An 18,330-nucleotide genomic window follows, 5' to 3' on the forward strand; every position below is an offset into this window, starting at 1 on the left:
AAAAGTATGTGCAGCACATACTTTTTGAACTGTACAATGTGATCGGCAGCCCAAAATGCACCTTGTATGGGCACAATTAGTAGTGTTTAGAAATTGTCTTACTGACTTGAAGACTATTCTAAAAAAAGAAAATGTATAATTTATATATCCAATTTAAAAAAAAGTGGAAAAACATTGAAACAAAGGTTAACTTAGGGTCAAACTGTTTTTTAGTTTTACCTTTGGAACCACATGCATGTTACTTGTACCTCCTCCACTGAAAACAATTATTGGCTATATATGATTAGATTATAATAACAACTCACAGATTTTACTTATTTATTTTGCCATTTTGCATGTTCATATTAAAGGTGGCTATTTTATTTTGTTAATGTTCACATCAATAATATTGTTTTGCTATCTATTTAGTTTCACTTTGTTTGTTTTTCTTAAAACATTTTATGTTGTTTCACCTGATGCATTAAGAAATAATTTTAGTTTTGTCCTTTTTAAATAAAAAATTAGTCACAAAACTTTTTTTAAAAATTGCCTGCTATTCATTAGAATTTTATGTTACACCACTGTTAATTAATCTATTACTATAACTATACAGTATAATCCAATAAATCAGTTGATTACTGGGCTGGAATATTTCCAGTTGGAAAGGGCTATGTATTTATCTATACAAGTTATTTTACATACAACACCAAATCGTTATTTTATCATGTTTTTTATAAGTCATTTGAGGATTTATCATTACTTATACACAGTTAAGGCTTCCATTTTGGGGCTGAGCCAATACTGGTATGAATGCAGTCAATCAGTTCCCAAGCAACAATAATTTAAATTGGTTTGCTTGTTCCTAGATATGATGCATTCTCTGAATGCTCGTTCCATCCAAAATGGCTGCTTCCATTATTTACTTTACTGTTTTAACTAGTCTGTATTGAATCGATCTCATACATATTGGTGAAGATCAAAAAACATGTTTAAAAGTGACATGTCACAAGATAAACTCAGCTTTAACTTTTCCTGATTACAAGAGTTAAGTTGCTAGAGAAAAACGGTCACAATTCCGCCATTATGATCTTACAGGGAGCGAATGAACAAATTACTTCGGTACTTATGTAGTATCTGGGCGTCCGATTTAGAAATCGGATCGCATCGCATCGCATGCGACCAAATCGTATGCGATGCGATGGTCAAGATTTTTCCATAGGATTCAATGTTAAAATGGTCTGAGTCCATTTTAACATAGAATTCAATGGGAAAAATGGGTCCTTTTCCTTTCCCCACTATCCAAGTGGGCATGGAGTTGGATATAAACCTGTGGCGAGCGTAGCGAGCCACCGAGCCCGAAGCGTGGCGAGCGTAGCGAGCGCCGCGAGGGGACACAGAATACTTTTTAAGAAATATGCGTCCCCTTGCGGGGCTCGCTTCGCTCGCCACGCTTCGGGCTCGGTGGCTCGCTGCGCTCGCCACGCTATATAAAATCAACTCTATGCCCACTTGGATAGTGGGGAAATGAACAGGACCTTCTTAACATTGAATCCTATGCAAAATCGCATTGAATCGAATCGCATCGCATCTGATTGTATGCCTTAAGGTAAGGCATACAATCACAAAATCGGCAGCCCAGATACTACATAAGTACCATTACTTCTTATTCATGATATTCACATAGATCCATGTCCAAATGATTTAGGGGGAGATTTACCAAAAGTTGGGGAGAGACAAATAAAGTACCAAACAATCCGCTTCTGTAATGTTGGAGCTGATTGGCTAATACTTGATTTCCCTCCATTTTTTCTTGATACCACAACCCCCTAGTGACTGATTCCACACTTAGAGACATTTTTCCAGGCTATCTTATACTCTGCTTGTTTTGTTTACTTTTAAAGGTTTATGTATACTCTGGAAATAACATAGCACGTATTTGCTAAGAAAGTATTAGATTCTCATATTCAGCTCTAACTTCAGTTCATTTTGTTATGTGGTAACCACAGTTTTGGATGACGCTCCCCCTGGCACACAAGAATACATTATGTTACGGCAAGATTCCATCCAGTCAGCGGATTTAAAGAAAAAAGAGTCCCCATTTCGTGCTAAATGTCACGAAATCTTCTGCTGTCCTCTGAAGCAAGTGCACCTCAAAGAAAACACAGAGCCGGAAGGTTTGTTCAACATGGATCCATGTTATGTTCGTTATCCCTCCTTTTTTTTTCCTTTCTACTGTTCGTGTCCCTATCCCGTGCTGTACATCCCCCGGCCTGTGTCAGGAATGACGCGGAGAACATAATGCGCTTCATATCATATCCCCCTGCTTGCCTGTTAGTGTCTTATACAGTCTACCAAGGGACACTGTATGATATTAAGCATGTATACGCATTATACAAAAAAAGAAGCAAATAACCAGAGAAAAATGACTTGGCTTTCCCCAGACGTAGCTGTTCTTTCCCCCATGCAGTCTGCATCATCGCACTGCCCTTTTTGGCTGCTAAATTTGCTTGCTCTTCTAAACAGCATTTACCCTCATGTTTTCTTCTGATATTTGAAGTAATGCACCTTTTTTGAAGTATGGCACATGCAAACAATCGATCCTTCCCCATAAGGCTTCTGCACTTGCTCTAGTAATTGAAAGTTTAGCGTCAGCTGCAAAAAAAAAAAGCAAGAGAAGAATGTGTTTGTAATGCACGCTGGACATGAATAAGTTGCATGCAAAAGAACTGCATCTTACAGAAGTCTGTTTGTTGTTTGTGTTTCTTTTCAGGATCAATAAAGGTTTGGATTCAATTATTTTTATATCAAGTGAAATTGAAATGGCTTGCATCTGTGCATATAGTATTGGATGGGGTAGTGCAAAGATATACAGTATATATTTTTAAGTAACTTATAAGGAGTCACAGGATTTGTGATTTCCCTGTCTTTATAAAAATAGGATTCATTCTAATATTGGGACATATTGTAAAACGGAACAAGAGAGCATCCATCTCCACATATTGTAGATTCTAAACAGATTGTGGCCTATCACAGCAGGATCTGCTAACTAATAATCTATAAAATGACCTAATAATTCCTGAGATGAATGCATATGTATACATGTACAGACACACACACACAGACATACACACAACAAATACACCCCCACCCCCGCTCGGTGCTGTTACCTGCAGGCATGCGAATGGATGATTAGCAGACTCATTCATTCGCAGCCTTCCGTGCGGGCACAAAATCATTTGTTGGTCGCGTACCAATTATTTTTCTAGCGCTCACAAATGAAAGACACCTCTTTGGTGTCTTACATCTGTGAATGCCTGTATGGGAAGCGGGCGGGCATCTGACATCCGCTAATGCCCACCCCCGTACCCGTGTCATTGGGTAATTACTATGAGAACGCCTATGAAATGCTGGGCGTTCCCAAAGGTAAGTTACCCGGCCAGTGATGTGTGCGAGCGCCAGCGGATAATCTATTCGCCGTGGTAACTCGCACACAGCAGCTGCACATGCACATAACAAGGGCCGGCGCCACCACTAGGCAAATCTAGGCATTTGCCTAGGGCGCTGGCCACTGGAGGGCGGCATTTCGCCCCCCCCACATGCCGCGGGGGTACCTGTCCTGCGGCTGTGTATATAAAGCCTGCGGCGGCGGCAGCGGGGGGTCCCTGCAGTCAAGAAATAACGAGCGCTATCCGCCTGGCTAAGCGGAAGCGCTTCTGTTGTGGAAACACTGGCCGCACGCTGATTGGCTGAGATTCAGCCAATCAGTGTGCGCCGTGCGGCCAGTGTTTACACAACAGAAGCGCTTCCGCGTAGCCAGGCGGATAGCGCTCGTTATTTCTTGACTGCAGGGACCCCCCGCTGCCGCCGCCGCAAGCTTTATATACAAAGCCGCAGGACAGGTACACACCCCTACCCCCGGCACCGGGGTGCCCCCACCCCGACTCGCCTGCACATAACGGACTATGCGCATGCGATGTTGCAATACATCGCTCCCCAGCGCGAACACACAGGGGATCAAATGAATCAGAATAAGGGTCAATGTATATACATACATCAATAGATGGAGTCCCCTCCAGCTGTCTATACCATGTGTTATAATTAGTCAATATAATATAATATATATACTGTATAGAGCAACATTTTTATCTATATATGTGGCGTACTTCTATCATTCGTTTTAATTAAAATAATGTCTATTATAAAGTTAGAAATACAATTTAGCGACAGCTGTGTGCTTTAATTGCCTGCAGTTTTTGACTCTGTTAAATATTTTTCAGCACATTGATTTAGAATTTATCATAAAAGAGTACATTGCAATCGGCGGTTATGAGGCTCTGTGTCAAAGTTATCAAATGTCATGTGAAATTAACACACAATAATTATCAGAGTGAAAATCGATACTTGACTGGAGGTTAAGTGAATGTATAACCTACTCAGCTGCTGATAGACTGCAGGGCTACAGTTTTCTGTGTAACTTAAAAGCTGTGAAGTCATTTGTTAGTGATTCAGAATACTGTGTCACAATTATCTTTTTTATAGCTCTATTATCTGACTACAAATGGTGAACAAAAGAGCCAAAATTGTCGGCCATGAAACACATGGAGATGTAAAGGTTTTGTAGTATCGCTATAAGGGACAATTATTCATTCAATTGGAAAATTGCTTGTAGGTCTGTAAAAAAAAAAAAAAAACTGATTTTATTAAAAACTATTATTGGCAATGGAAAAGGTACTTGGCAGAACAGAAATATTGTAATGTGAATATAGAATATGAAGAGGTTTAAGTTACTCTATGCCAATTCTACCTCGGGGCAAGGTAAGAATCTTATCTCTGGTGGAAGAATATTAGAAGTAGGAAATAAATATGTTTGTATTTGAAATCCCAGTATCTTGCATTATTCCCCTGCCTCCACAATACATCCACTTCGCTCATATGTTACCAGTATTATTTCCCTCCATTATACAGTGTGTGTAGGCATGGTTACAGACACAGGGTCCAGTACACTTTTGAGATCATGGCGGCAGAAGGAAGATGTAAGTAAATAGTTTGTGTGGCACTTTGCCCTCATTAAGGGGCCCATTTGTCAACAAGTTTCAAAACCTGTTGCATGTGATACATGGTGCTCCTAACTGTTGTGTTTAAAAAAGGCAGTATGAGTTTAAAATAGCTAAAACTCATTGATAAAGGGACCCTAGGTGTATTCTCTACGAGAAAATAAAAGATGTTTATATTTGAGAAGGAGGGGAAGACATCTTGTGGGAGATAGAGTAACAAACATCTGTTCATATCCATTATAATTTTTTTAGAAATTGGGATTAATCATTTTTAAATTATTTCCAAAGTTATATTTTACACAATTCCTGTTAAGTTTTTTTCAAATAGCTGTCTTTATGCTGAACATAGCACTGTCACATCAGCAACCATGGGTCATATAGTACCCGAGATGCTGCTATCTTAAAAAAAAAAAAAGTAAGCAAGTGAGCAAGAGTAAGGCAAGACAGCAAATAGATTAGGGACAGGATATAGTTTGTCACATTGTGGTGCACCTAAAAAGATTAATTAAACACCACTCTACATGTAACATGAAACACAAACTACATGTAACATGAAACAAGGACAACACTAGCCGTGTGGCCGCTCCCCTTGCGCTACACTATCCCTGTCTGTGTTATATATCAGTCCTTTTAAGAAATCTAATGTAAATATTTGTGTGAGACTGTACCAAGCCAAGTGCTGATCGGAACCTAGTACTGTATATTGTGGGCACTCTGGTTCGTGTCCAATCTAGCCATGAAACACATATCCTAATGTGTGAGCCAATGGTGGGCTGTACTAGTGGGCTACAAAACCCCTAAACAGCCAGCAGCGATTTTGCTGACATAGCATTCCATACACTCCTGTGTCTTATGCTGCCTTAGCATGGTACGGCTCTGCCGATCTCAGATGCAGCAGTTATAATGTAAGATGGTCTTTCAGATCCTGTGGTTGTGACGAATGACATGTGTTATAATTGGTACTATTAAATATAGACAATCCGGAACACTGTACTAATAAATCTCTTATGTCGTTATACATTAGAGCAGGGGTTCCCAATCTTTTTCTAATCACGGCACCCTAGAGTATCAGAATTTTTCCAGGGCACCCCTAAGCCCCAAAAAATATATATCAAATTAAGTAGATTGTGTTTATATGTGATTCTTAGGTTCAGTTATGTGGTAAAGGGCAGGATTTGGTTCTGATTGTACACATTTTATGATCGGCAGCCACCAGCACTGGTTTTGTCCAGAAATAATTAATCATAAATAATTTGAATTGGTCCTGGATGACCAACCCAAGGCACCCCTGCAAGTGTCCCGAGGCACCCCAGGGAGCCACGGCACACAGTTTGGGAACCACTGCATTAGAGTATAAATGTGTAAACCAACCCAGCCAGATCTTGAAGGAACACAGCAAAAGTGTATGTGATACATGTAAAGGCAATTGCAACATTGTATAACATCATTACTGAATGCACATAAATGGCCTTATATTGATGTTACTTGATAGAAAACCTGCTCACTCGGACATGTTGATCAAGAATCGAACAGATAAATTACACACTCCTCTGGCTGACCTGTTTTCAGTAATAAAACTGCCACACAGCGACATTCCTATACAGAGCAAATTATTGTGTTGGTAGCAGTGGCGTAACTATAAATTTAGCTCCCCCCCATCAAAAAGTTTGTGCCCCCCGGCTCCTCTCCAGCAGGATAGAGGAAGAGAGACCGGCAGACACTGCTGCTTCCCTTGGCTCCGATGCATCCCAGGCCGCCCTATCCTGTACACAGTAGCCAATAGCCGGCTCTGTGTGCAGTCAATTAAATCAAAGAGGGGATTTGTCGTCTCTGCCATGGCCGCACCCACGCTACGGCTGACTGGCCGCCGGGTCTCAGTCAGTGGGCAGCGGCAGCCAGTGCGTCGAGCGGATGGCGGCGCCCAAACAGACCCCACTGCCGCTTGCTGGGGCTGCCTTACAGTAGTTAAGGCACTGGTTGGTAAGACCTATCCACACACAGACCAGATCATTGATTTAAAAATGTATGAGCACACATTGTCCCACATATATATTTATGGGCAACAAAGCCCTACAATTGAAGTGACTGTGATATAATAGCTCCTATTAATCAATGAGATCCTTAAATACGGGATCAGCGCATGGGGGCACCGCATGTGCAATTTTTACATGCACTATACTCACTTTGTCCTTGTTTCATGTTACATGTAGTTTCAATATAAACCTAATAAAAGGTATATTTTAGAGTTGTTGAATTAATCTTTTTAGGTTAACCACAACGTGACAAACTATATCCTGTCCCTAATCTGTTACTATCATTTTTTGTCCGTGGTAGCACACCCCTGCAGTCCTACTAATACTGAGATCGTCACTTGTACCCAGCAGGGAGCCACATCTATTAATGATGAATTAAACTCTTATGGTCTGGTGCGACTGACCCCCAAACCTCTATCTGAAGACCAGCAAATATACAGCTGTGTGCCCATCTTCACTTTCACCTACATCTATACAGATGGGAAATAGAGTTCAGTATGATAAGGTACCTGAATCTTACAGTGGTGTCACTCTGAAAGTCATTTATATCTAAATTCAGCCAAGAACCTTGGATCGATAGACCTATTTTTGCACATTAGTTGTAGAAAAGAGTTATTGCACCTACTCCCAGTATGTTCCATGCCTTATGCTGCAGTGTGTTCGATGAAGTGTGTCATCTTGGTAATGTGTTGTTTGCTATCAGTCACCCATTGGTAATGCCTCTTGTGCAGAAATACCTGGTAGGCTTTCATGGAGGACCTTCAAGGATCTTCATCACCTTTGGATTTTTAGTTTACACGCTTGCAAAGTATTGGATACAGGGTTCAATATTGGCCTCAGTTGTAAGTCGTGGTTGAGGTATACTGTATTTCATGGTTATTAAAAGGCATAGAATGTGCATGTTTTTTATAATATGTAAATTTGACATCTTTCTGACTGCCCGAGGGAGCCCCTCTTGTGTGTAGTGCCCTGGGTTCCCATCAAGGTACTTTTTACAGCAATATATTTAGGTGATGTAGTCCTCTGATGCATTTCTTTGATTGTCCCTTGTTATCCAAATCATTTACAGTATACAGGTCTTTCATCAGATAATATGCTGCCGTCATAGCAATATAATCTCATATTCCGCATCTCAAACCTCATCCAAATTGTCAACACACACATTTTTGTGCGTGATATTTGCATGAAGCGAGTAGATTTTGCCTTTTACAGTGCTTTGCATTTTAAGTTTCTGTCAGTAGAGGCTCAATGGGGAAAATTTACTAACAGGAATACGCCTGGCTTATGGTATACATAGGCACTGGTATGCAAATACGACTGTATTTTCAGCATTCACCATTCAATGGTGATTCCTAATTTACTAAGAGGCCGTATATAATATACGGCGGGTTATTACCGCAAAAATATGCCTGGAAAATACTCCTTATTTTCCAGGCATATTTTGCTTGACTGATCCGTGCAGGCTTCAGTGTAATTACCAGTCCTGGCTCCCAAAATATGGGAGACAAAATGACTAGGCTTACCCCATATTTTGAGAAACAGCACCAGGCCCAAGCAGCCAGCAGGGTAATGGCACAGCCGGGCAACACTTATTATATAAAATCCCACAGCCAAACCATTATCTCCATGACTGGTCAGCCCGGACCCCTCCAAAAAATTGGTCCCCCCTCCAGGATTAACCCCGCCTGGTGCTGTCCCCGGTGCCCAAAGGGTGGTGGGCACCGGGCTGATGGCAAATGTTGTAAAAAATTGATTAAAACTATTATGTATTGTTGTAGAACTATGAGTCCCAGCAAGCCTGCACTGCATGCAGGGAATTGGAGAACCACAAGTCCCAGAATGTGGGGCATTAAAGGGCCCGCTGGTACTGTTAGTTCCATAAAAGTACAAATAGTTAAATAAATCACGGACACATATGAACAGTAAAACTTTATTACACACTGCAGTCACTCACTCATACTCACCTAGGGATTCCCTTGTGGGCCTGTCCATGTAGAATCTATAAGGGCTTCCTGATGAAAGAAATCATACTCGCCAATCATCTCTGCTTCTCTGGCTCCCAACGAACGCTGTGTGTTTACATATGTGGCTCCGCTCACGTACCAGGGGTTAGGCCCGCCCACCAGCCAATCATGAGCAGAGAATTCCGGATGCCCTGATTTGAATTCCTGATTTTCAAACACAGCCTGTGATATGGCAGTTACGAGCTGATTGACTCAGCTTATCACTCTCCGTTTTATCACTTTCCAAGCTTAGTACATCTAGTCCACTACTTTTAAAAATAAATAAAAACACCCAAAAATGTTTGGATATTGGGCAGGATGATTAGTGTAATGCTAGGACCCATCATTCCATGAGGAGGGAGTGGGGACAATATGTCATGTTGAGAAATTAATCAATTTTAACCACACCCCCTCCCCAAAGACCCATAATTGATAAATGGTTACAAGATTAAATCTGCCTAAAAGTACCAACCAACCAACTCCTAACTGTAGTTGTTCAGAAACAGCCTCACACTCATGTCAGTTAGTAGCCGATTAGCTGGTAGTTTATAGACTTTATCACTCCATGATTTAGTACATAGACCCCTTAGTCACACCAGGCACTTATGTGGAAGGTAGGGGTCTAGGATCATCAGTACGCAGAGGACCCCTTGGCTGATCCGTGCCGTGCCCCAAACACCCCCTTTGAATAGTTGAATTCATCCAGGTTTGCATATGTGAGCAATATTTTTGTGAACACATTTTCTGGTATCCAATCTCTATATCACCCCTTTTAAATATTTTTTACCTTTGCTATTTACTAACACACTCAGATAACACGTGTTAAATATTATTTATACCTTATTTTTTCAAGATTTTCAGTGCAAATGAATTAGCAAATGAGGCATTACACTTCTAATCTGGTTTTTATTTTTCTGATTGATGCAATTGCGTTAATGAACAAATAAATAAATATACATTGTTAACACTTGTATCCACTGACAAACTTTACTGTTACAAATCACATGCAAATAGGCCAGTAAGAAAACCTATCACATGTTGTTTGTTAATTGTATATCCTTTTTTATGCTCCCAATTGTTAGCAAGATCTCACTGTCAACAATGGTTTCCATGTTCCTATCAGTTTTTATGTGTTGCTTTCACATTAAGGGGGAGATTCAATTAACTTTAGAGCGACTTCTGGCGGCGTCCGCACTTTATCTACAGAAGGCAGATTCTACTCACAGCCTACGGAGGTGCAATCTGTATCTGCCCAACTGCTGCTGGCTGCTTGCGGATAAATGAATCCACCTTTAATACAAATTGATTTAGCTGGGAATAGTAATGTGATAGGAGCGCCAAAACAAACCTGCATCACCTTTAACAGAATGAACTAAACACGCCACAGCAAACTTGTTTATATGGCGTACAGGGGGTGTTCTGGGGTGCGCTGTAGACTTGTAGACTTGGTTGAAGTGGGTTGGCTGCGGGGTGTTGGAGGTATACTACAGGGTACCTCTTTGGAGAGAAATGGTACGAATGGTGCACCTTTGGCTGCCACCCTGCGCTCAGTTTCACTTAACCTTTATGATGTGTGTGCTAAGAGTTTAGCAGTACTATATATATCACATACACAGTGATTTAATGAATAAATAATGGGTTTATTGAAGTTCTCAAAGATTTAAAACATAATCTGAGACATTAATCAATGCATGTAGATACATGACATAATGGAAAAATATATATATATATACAATAAAAATAAACATTGAATAAAAAGTTAGTGGGTAAAAACATATGTTTTAAATCACTGTGTATGTGATATATATAGTACTGCTAAAATATTAGCACACACATCATCAAGGTTAAGTGAAACATAGCGCAGGGTGGCACCCAAAGGTGCACCATTCGTACCAAACTAGTTTTATAGTTTTTAAAATAAAAGTGTGGCCATACAATTCTAGAAAGTATTAAGGCCCCATACACTACTGCAATTTGGTTCGATTTGACCCAATTCTGACGGATCGGGCCAATAAATTAGACCAAAACGCAAGTGTTTCTCATCCGTTGACCCTAGAGGTTGAACCTCCTGCACATAAAATCTATCAGATCGGACCGATCTCATCAGCACCACATTGCGGGTGCTATGTATTGTAATTATTTGTATTGGGGACAATTCCGTAGGTGTGTGCCAGCGGTGAAGCACTGCTGGCACACACATATGTGCAGGTCCCGACAGCAGGGTGGGCAGCGGGTGGTGGGGCTGGCAACTGCAGCAGAGATTAAAAACTGTTTCTGCAGGTTGGGCGGGCAGCAATGAGCAGCGGTGAGTTGCAGCAGTTTTTGAGACATATTTTTTTTTAATTCTTATGCACTTCACTGATGCTGCAGCGCTCTGGGAGTCTTTACATGTGATAAATCACATGCAATTTATTGCATGTACAAATTTCACTTCAAGTGCCAAATCGTAAGCCCTCCCAGATAGCTGCCGGGAGGAGCTCAAGGGACCAGGGGCATCTTAACACTAGAGTGGGCCCCTGGGCAAAATAATTTGAGGGTCCCCCCCAACCAGAACCAACCTCCACAGCCACACCCCCCAAACACAAACATATGTGTACCATTGGCGGTGATCCGGGCAGCGGGGGCTGGGAACTTGTAGCGCTATTTGCCAAGTGGGAAGCGCTGTTGATTTAGAAAAGACTGGCTGGACACTGATTAGCCAGACGTTCTAGTCCGGCCAGTTTTTTCAAAATCAGCAGCGCTTTCCGCTCGGCAAATAGCAAGAGTACAAGCTCCCAGCCGCCGCTGCCCGAATCTCCGCTGCCTGGACCCCGCAGCTGCTCCCCGGGACAGTGCCGTCTTCCCCATTGGGGTGGGCTCCTAGAATCCTTAGGCCCCTGGGCAACTGACCATTAAGCCCAATGACTATGCTATCACACTGATGCACTCCCTCACTCCATCCCTGCACTCTATCACACTGGCATGCTCCCTAGCCTTCCCTCCACATCTTAACCTTTACTCCCAGCATCCTAACCCTCTCCCCCACAGCCTAATCCTGACCCACCCCACTAGTGCCTAACCTTAACCCCTGTACACAGCTACCTTACACTAACTCCCCCTCCCACTGACTAACCCACCCTACAGCCTAACCTTCCCTCCCCACAGCCTAACTCTAACTTCCCCTTAAGATCTCTTGACACACAAGCACGCACACAAGTTCACAAACAAAAATACACAAAGAACTTTACATGCAAGACACACTTGTCACTCACTGTTACCTTACAACAACTGACTGGGTAGTATTCAATGCCGTTCGCCGCGGCCAGAGAGGGGGTTAAACAGCGAGGATCACAGAAAACCAATGATTATTGCTGTTTTACTCCCTCGCCAGCCGCTCACCCTATTCAACGTTCCAGGGGAATCCTCGTCGTTACAGGATGGTGAGGATTCGCCCAAACAGCGAGATCCGCGGCTAATGCAGTGAACCCGCAGTATTTAGACGCGAGTCTCGCTGCTTCTGCAGCCGCATACACCAATTCCCCCTTGCTCAAAAAACGGAGGGGGGTGAGTTGAATACTGACAGTGCGACCGGTGAGTGGTGTCACCGCTCGCCCACAGCATTGAATAGACCCCACTGAGTGTACAGTCTTACTGGCTGGGCAGGCCCTGGAACTGCAGCAGTCTCTCCTCTTCCTCTCACTGTAGCTGTTGTCATAGCAGCCTGTTTCCCATTAGCTTCACCCCCCCCCCCCGAGTCCTGTGTAGGGCAGACTAGGAGCCTGATTCAACATACCCTCCAACATGACCCATTCCATTAGGTACAAAATGCTCTGTTCCTGGACTTCCCAGTGGCAGTTACAGAGGTTGGACTCCAGCACAGTCCAAAATTCAAAGAGGGGGGTCACATCAACTGCCAGTGAGTCCAGGACAGTGATGTTTGAGGTGGCAGTAGGTGTGGCTCCCCTATAAGAATATTGGACTGTGCTGCCACTGGCAAGAAAGTCCAGAAACAGAACATTGTGTACCTAATGGAATGGGTCATGTTGGAGGGTATGTGATTCTGGTTCACTCGCAAAAAGCAAATTCTCTCTCTAATGGACAAAACCATGTGCCCTGCAGGGAGGGGCAGATATAACACGTGCAGAGAGATTTAGATTTGGGTGGGGTTTTCACTTGAAACTGATATCTATATTGCAGTGTAAAAATAAAGCGGACAGTATTTACCCTGCGCATAAACAAAATAATCCTCTCTCGACATGCTACATCTGCCCCCCACAGTGCACATGGTTTTGTCCATTAGAGAGAGAATTTGCTTTTGCAAATGAACCAGAATCAGGCCCTATGTCTTTTGCCCACGGAATGCGCCCACAATACTGATGCGCTGTGGGCAAGGCACCACTGACACACACCTAGTTATGGCCCAGACTAACATATTGTATGAATGTATTCAGGTCTTACCTATAACAGTGCCCATTCTAGTACGAAGATAGTAAATGCACCTAAGGCAGGTGGGTGAGGTGCTAGTCTATATAGGAGGTGTCTCTACCTTCAGGTGCACTTATAGATATGTTTTCTAACCAGCCAAAATGTAGGATTTCCCATTGCTTCTCTTTCAAATGAGGCAACATGTTTTTACCATTATCTATCTCCGAAAATCCCAGCTGTCCCTTCTTCCCAAATGCTTCTTAACATTCCCTAAATCTTTTATATAATTTGTAGCTTACAAACATTCTGCTGACTCAACAGTAGAGGGAAGCATGCTATGAAACTGCTGATCTTGTGGTAGGCCGTGACCTTTCTACTGGTGGTATAATAATGTCACTATGGGTAGAGCTGCATGGGGATGATGGCAGGGATGGGGGGGAGTGAAGATAACCAAAAGGCAACATCTACTGTAGGGGTAGGATAGAACGGAGCATGTCCCAAGGTCAACAGCATATAATAGAATACTTCCCATCACAACAGGAATGTTGAGGCATCCCCAATTCAGGTGGAGTTCTTCCGGGATCCTGAAAATGAAATTTTGAGTTTATACGGGTGTGGTACAGTGGGCTGACAGTCAGGATTCCAACAGTCAGAATACCAACATTGGAATCCCAACTGCCGGTACTCCAACAGGGTGGTGACCGCATCAAAGCCCACTGCGGGTTCAGTGGCTCCCCACGTTCGCTACAGGTTTTAGTTTCCCAGAGTCTTCCGAAACTTGTGCGAGAGTTTGTTGTATGAATTATACTGTAGTGTCAGAGGGTATCCAACCGATCTCATCATGTGATAATAAAATAAAAGGTACAATTGCCAATGCGTTCTAAAAATTTGGTCTGTTACAGCTTTTAAGGCCCCCATACACTAAACGGAGGCATCACATGCAGCTTCGCAATAAATAGGATTTGGACCACGTATCTATTTTTATCATCGGTCAGGCAGCATGGCATAAAAGGTACTGATAATACGCACATATTTAAACACTCTATTAGCTTCCATGAGAGCGATAGAGCACCAGCCGTTTTATCTTCATTGTCATGGTGTTAGTGTAATGTCCAATGTGTCTCACTGTCACCACAATGCACATTAATCTCCGTGACAAATACAAGGACTGTCCTGTTATAAATCAAGGTTATCTTACATTCAGAAATAAATGAAGGTCAAAATGATTTCCGAAACCCTTCACATACATTCAGATAAATCCAAGACCAGCGTCATCTGTGTAACAGGATAAAGAACAACAGGCATAGATATCCTTATATAATATTTATGCTGGCATTACAGCTTCTGTTCATTACTCTTAGCATGTCTTATTTATACCTACAGTGCCAAAATAAATCTGCAACCAGACAGCCGCTCTCCTATACAGGAGAACTCATCAAAGCATGTACAGTAGCTTATGAAAAAGTCCGCTGGCCCACCCAAATGCCCACCCAGTTGGGGATCCCGACCGACATGTTGAGTGTATGATCGGTAAGTGTGTACACACCTAGATCGCCCACTCAGTCAGCTCAACAGCGAGGTCTGCTGAAGTGAGCACCAAGCCTGAGCAGTACTTGTAGACTCTCCGGGAAGGAGCATTCAGGTCACCTCACCAGGGGGCGGTGAGCATCCAGACTGCCCCTTTTCCTCCCACAGTGAGTCTGCTGCGAGCTTGTGGTCCCCATAGGGATGGTGGCCCCACTCTGTTAAACATTTAAATGGCCAGTAGTGCCAAAACGTGATGTCAAAACATGTTCCTCCTATAAAAGGATGTCTCTGGACCCCACCTTGTACCTATAGGGGTTACACTATGGATGATAGACAATGTTTTGGTCGACAGTGACTTGGTCGATACCTAAGAATAGTCAACATACCCTAGGTTGACATTGACAGAAGTTTGACACAAGCTTAAGGTTGACATGGACATGGTTGACATGAATAAGGTCAACTTGAGTTTTTCACAGTTTTTGTCATCTACAGTAAGTCGACGTGGACACCGTATAAGTGTCCGGTGTCCCCTTGCATACCACGCTGCACTTGCATTGCTTCGGGCAGGTTATATTCTCACTATGGCCTTTATTCTAGTTGAATCGGACGGATGCGTATTTCGGATGGGTACAGAGTGTTCTTAGCCCCACCTACCGTACGGATCGCTCACACCGTCCAAATGCGGTAAGACGCCAAGCGAATGGACCACGAGTGGATGTTTCAAGCGAACACCTCCCCCATCTTTGGGAACCTCCCCCATACTCCGATGGTCACCGACCATCGAAAAATGGACCGAGCGGTCAGGCAGCACTGAGTGCTGCCGTCCATTCAGACATTATTCCGTATGTAAGCAGGGATATGGGCGGGCAGCTGACATCCGGCTATGTCAGATGTCCGCCCCCCATGTCGTCATGGCCAGATTACCATACGTACGCCCAGCGTTTTCATGGGAAAGCCCATGAAACTCGAGGCATACGCATATGGTAATTAGTCCAAACATCCCTTCACGCCCCTCTCCACCCCCTGCTCGGATGGTTCCGACCGATCGTTTTCTGCAGGTAACTCAAGCCGTGTTCGGACGTGCGAGGCGTTTGCACATGCGCAGAAATGCCTCTGCACATGCGCAAACACCAGACATCTGCCGTACGACCGCACACGCAGTCGTCCGACTCAATCAGAATAAGGCCTATATGCCTACTTGGATAGTAAAGTATGAAAAACCACCTTTTTTTTTTTCAAAAACAGAAAAAGCTTATTTCAACCTTATTCATGTCGACCATGTCCATATCGACCTTAAGCTTGTGTCAACCTTCTGTCAATGTCGACCTAGACATTTTCGACCAAGCGAACGCATACCCCTATAGAAAAGATCAGGATTCGATAATCAGCAACATCTGAAGATGACGTTGATTCTCAGAAGCAAAGCATTCTGTATATTAGACAGCCATATAAGACCCTTTTTAATGAATGCGCACATTCAAGCGTTTCCGCATTTGTAATGAACCCATAAGTATTACACATACTGCTGAGTTCGGTAAGGTCCTGCCTGCTTACACCTCCTGACACCTAACTGACAGTGCAGTATTAGCAAATCAGGGCCCCGTTTCAGATGTGGTTGGAGTAGCAGTGTATGCTGTGCATGTGTAGTATGGGTCTGCAATGTTGGTCGCACTACAGAATAAGACTGTCAGTGATGCCTTTAGGGGGGCAACAATGGCTTCCTTTTCACCTGTTACAGGGGAGGGACAAGGGCAGGATGTATGTCAGAAGATGAAAATTTCCTATTAGCTAGGAGGGACTTGCTGCAGCCAGCTTGGGTGACCACATGGGTCATGCAGCTAGCCGATGGTGCCAGGGAAGAACCGGATGCAGTTGTGCAGGAGGAGGCATGACATCTGCTGAATTCAGTAACTATTGTCTATGCACTATTTAGCTAAAACAGGGCTGACATGGATAATTATCACACTAAGGGCCTTATTTTGGTTAATTCTTTCTGACAAAATCCTTCTTAGATGGGCAAAACCATGTGCACTGCAGGTGGGGCAGATGTAACATGTGCAGAGATAATTAGATTTGGGTGGGGTTTTACTTCAAAGTGAGATCTATATTGCAGTGTAAAAATAAAGCAGTCAGTATTTTCCCTGCACAGAAACAAAATTACTCACCCAAATCTAATTCTCTCTGCACATGTTACATCTGCCCCCCCTGCAGTGCACATGGTTTTGTCCATCTAAGAAGGATTTTGTCAGAAAGAATGAACCAAAATAAGGCCCTAAATTATTATAATAAAAAATATTTCTACAACACAGTAAGTAATGTTACAATATATTATAATATGTGCATATACACAATTAAGAAAAAGGAGGATCAATATTGGAAATGTTTTGAGGAACAATGCATCATCATATTAGTTCTTCTTCGATTAATTGATAACAGAAAAGTCCCCTTACATGTATATATCAAGCCATGAATGGATGGTTATATGTTCCTTAAATTGAACTGACATAAGCCCGCACTCCTTTTCTAGTATATGGAGGTGTCCTGGTCAGCTTGGAGATAGTTTTACCTCTCCCAGAGATGAAGGTATTTTGCCTCTTCCGCCGTGGCCCACTATGTAGTGCGGCTGTGCTACAGTATGTGGCTGCAGTGCATGTTCCTCCAATTCTCCAGTAAGGTAATGTACCCTGCTGCAGACCAGGACCCATCCACAGGGGCTTTTCGCTCCCAATTGGAGCTTTATCAAAGAGTTTCTGCCATGCAGGACTTGATATGTCCACAAAAGGGGACTTTTCTATCACCAATTACTGGATTAATATGATGTTGCATTGTTCTTCAAAGAATTGATAAATTGACCCACATTTTTTGTATTGTGTTTATGGACATATTTTACTATATAGTAAAAGTACATACTGTGTTGAATATTATTATAATATTGGTGTGAAAATTATTCATGTCAGCCCTGTTTCAGCTACACAGTATAAGTATATAGTGCAGAGATAAGACTTGGGGCCTTATTCTGGTTGGTGCGTACTTTCCCGAACTCTTTCGGATGGCGTTTTTTAGCTGTCTGCGCATGCGTAGGCAACGCTATGTGCATGTGCCACGCAAGGTCTCCGTACTTGTTCTCACCGATACCGTTCAGAAATGTGCACCGCATTCACTCTGGAGATATGGGCGTATTATGGGCATCATTCGGAAGTACAAAGGGGTGTAGTTTCAAAGTGGGCTAAACTGGGCGTAAACATGGGCGTACACGAGGGAGTGCACTAATTCTGGTACGCGTACATTCGGACAGCACACTGAATGCACACGAACAAAAAGGCAGGAAAT

At 42.9% G+C, this 18,330-nt stretch overlaps 1 protein-coding gene across 3 annotated transcripts in view; it reads left to right on the plus strand.

Moving 5' to 3' along the window:
* FGF13 (fibroblast growth factor 13) overlaps window positions 1-18,330 on the plus strand; it is a 300,336-nt gene that overhangs the window by 163,995 nt on the left and 118,011 nt on the right. For 2 of the 3 annotated variants that reach the window (XM_083159475.1, XM_083159476.1), the window contains exon 3: window positions 1,986-2,153. The exons of the other annotated variant lie outside the window; for it this stretch is intronic. In XM_083159475.1, the coding sequence (XP_083015601.1) occupies window positions 1,986-2,153 (168 nt within the window). The remainder of the gene's footprint in view (window positions 1-1,985; window positions 2,154-18,330) is intronic. 3 annotated transcript variants of the gene reach the window in all.

This window comes from Crinia signifera, chromosome 9 (genome assembly GCF_055691185.1).
Source record: "Crinia signifera chromosome 9, ASM5569118v1, whole genome shotgun sequence".
NCBI lineage: Eukaryota > Metazoa > Chordata > Amphibia > Anura > Myobatrachidae > Crinia > Crinia signifera.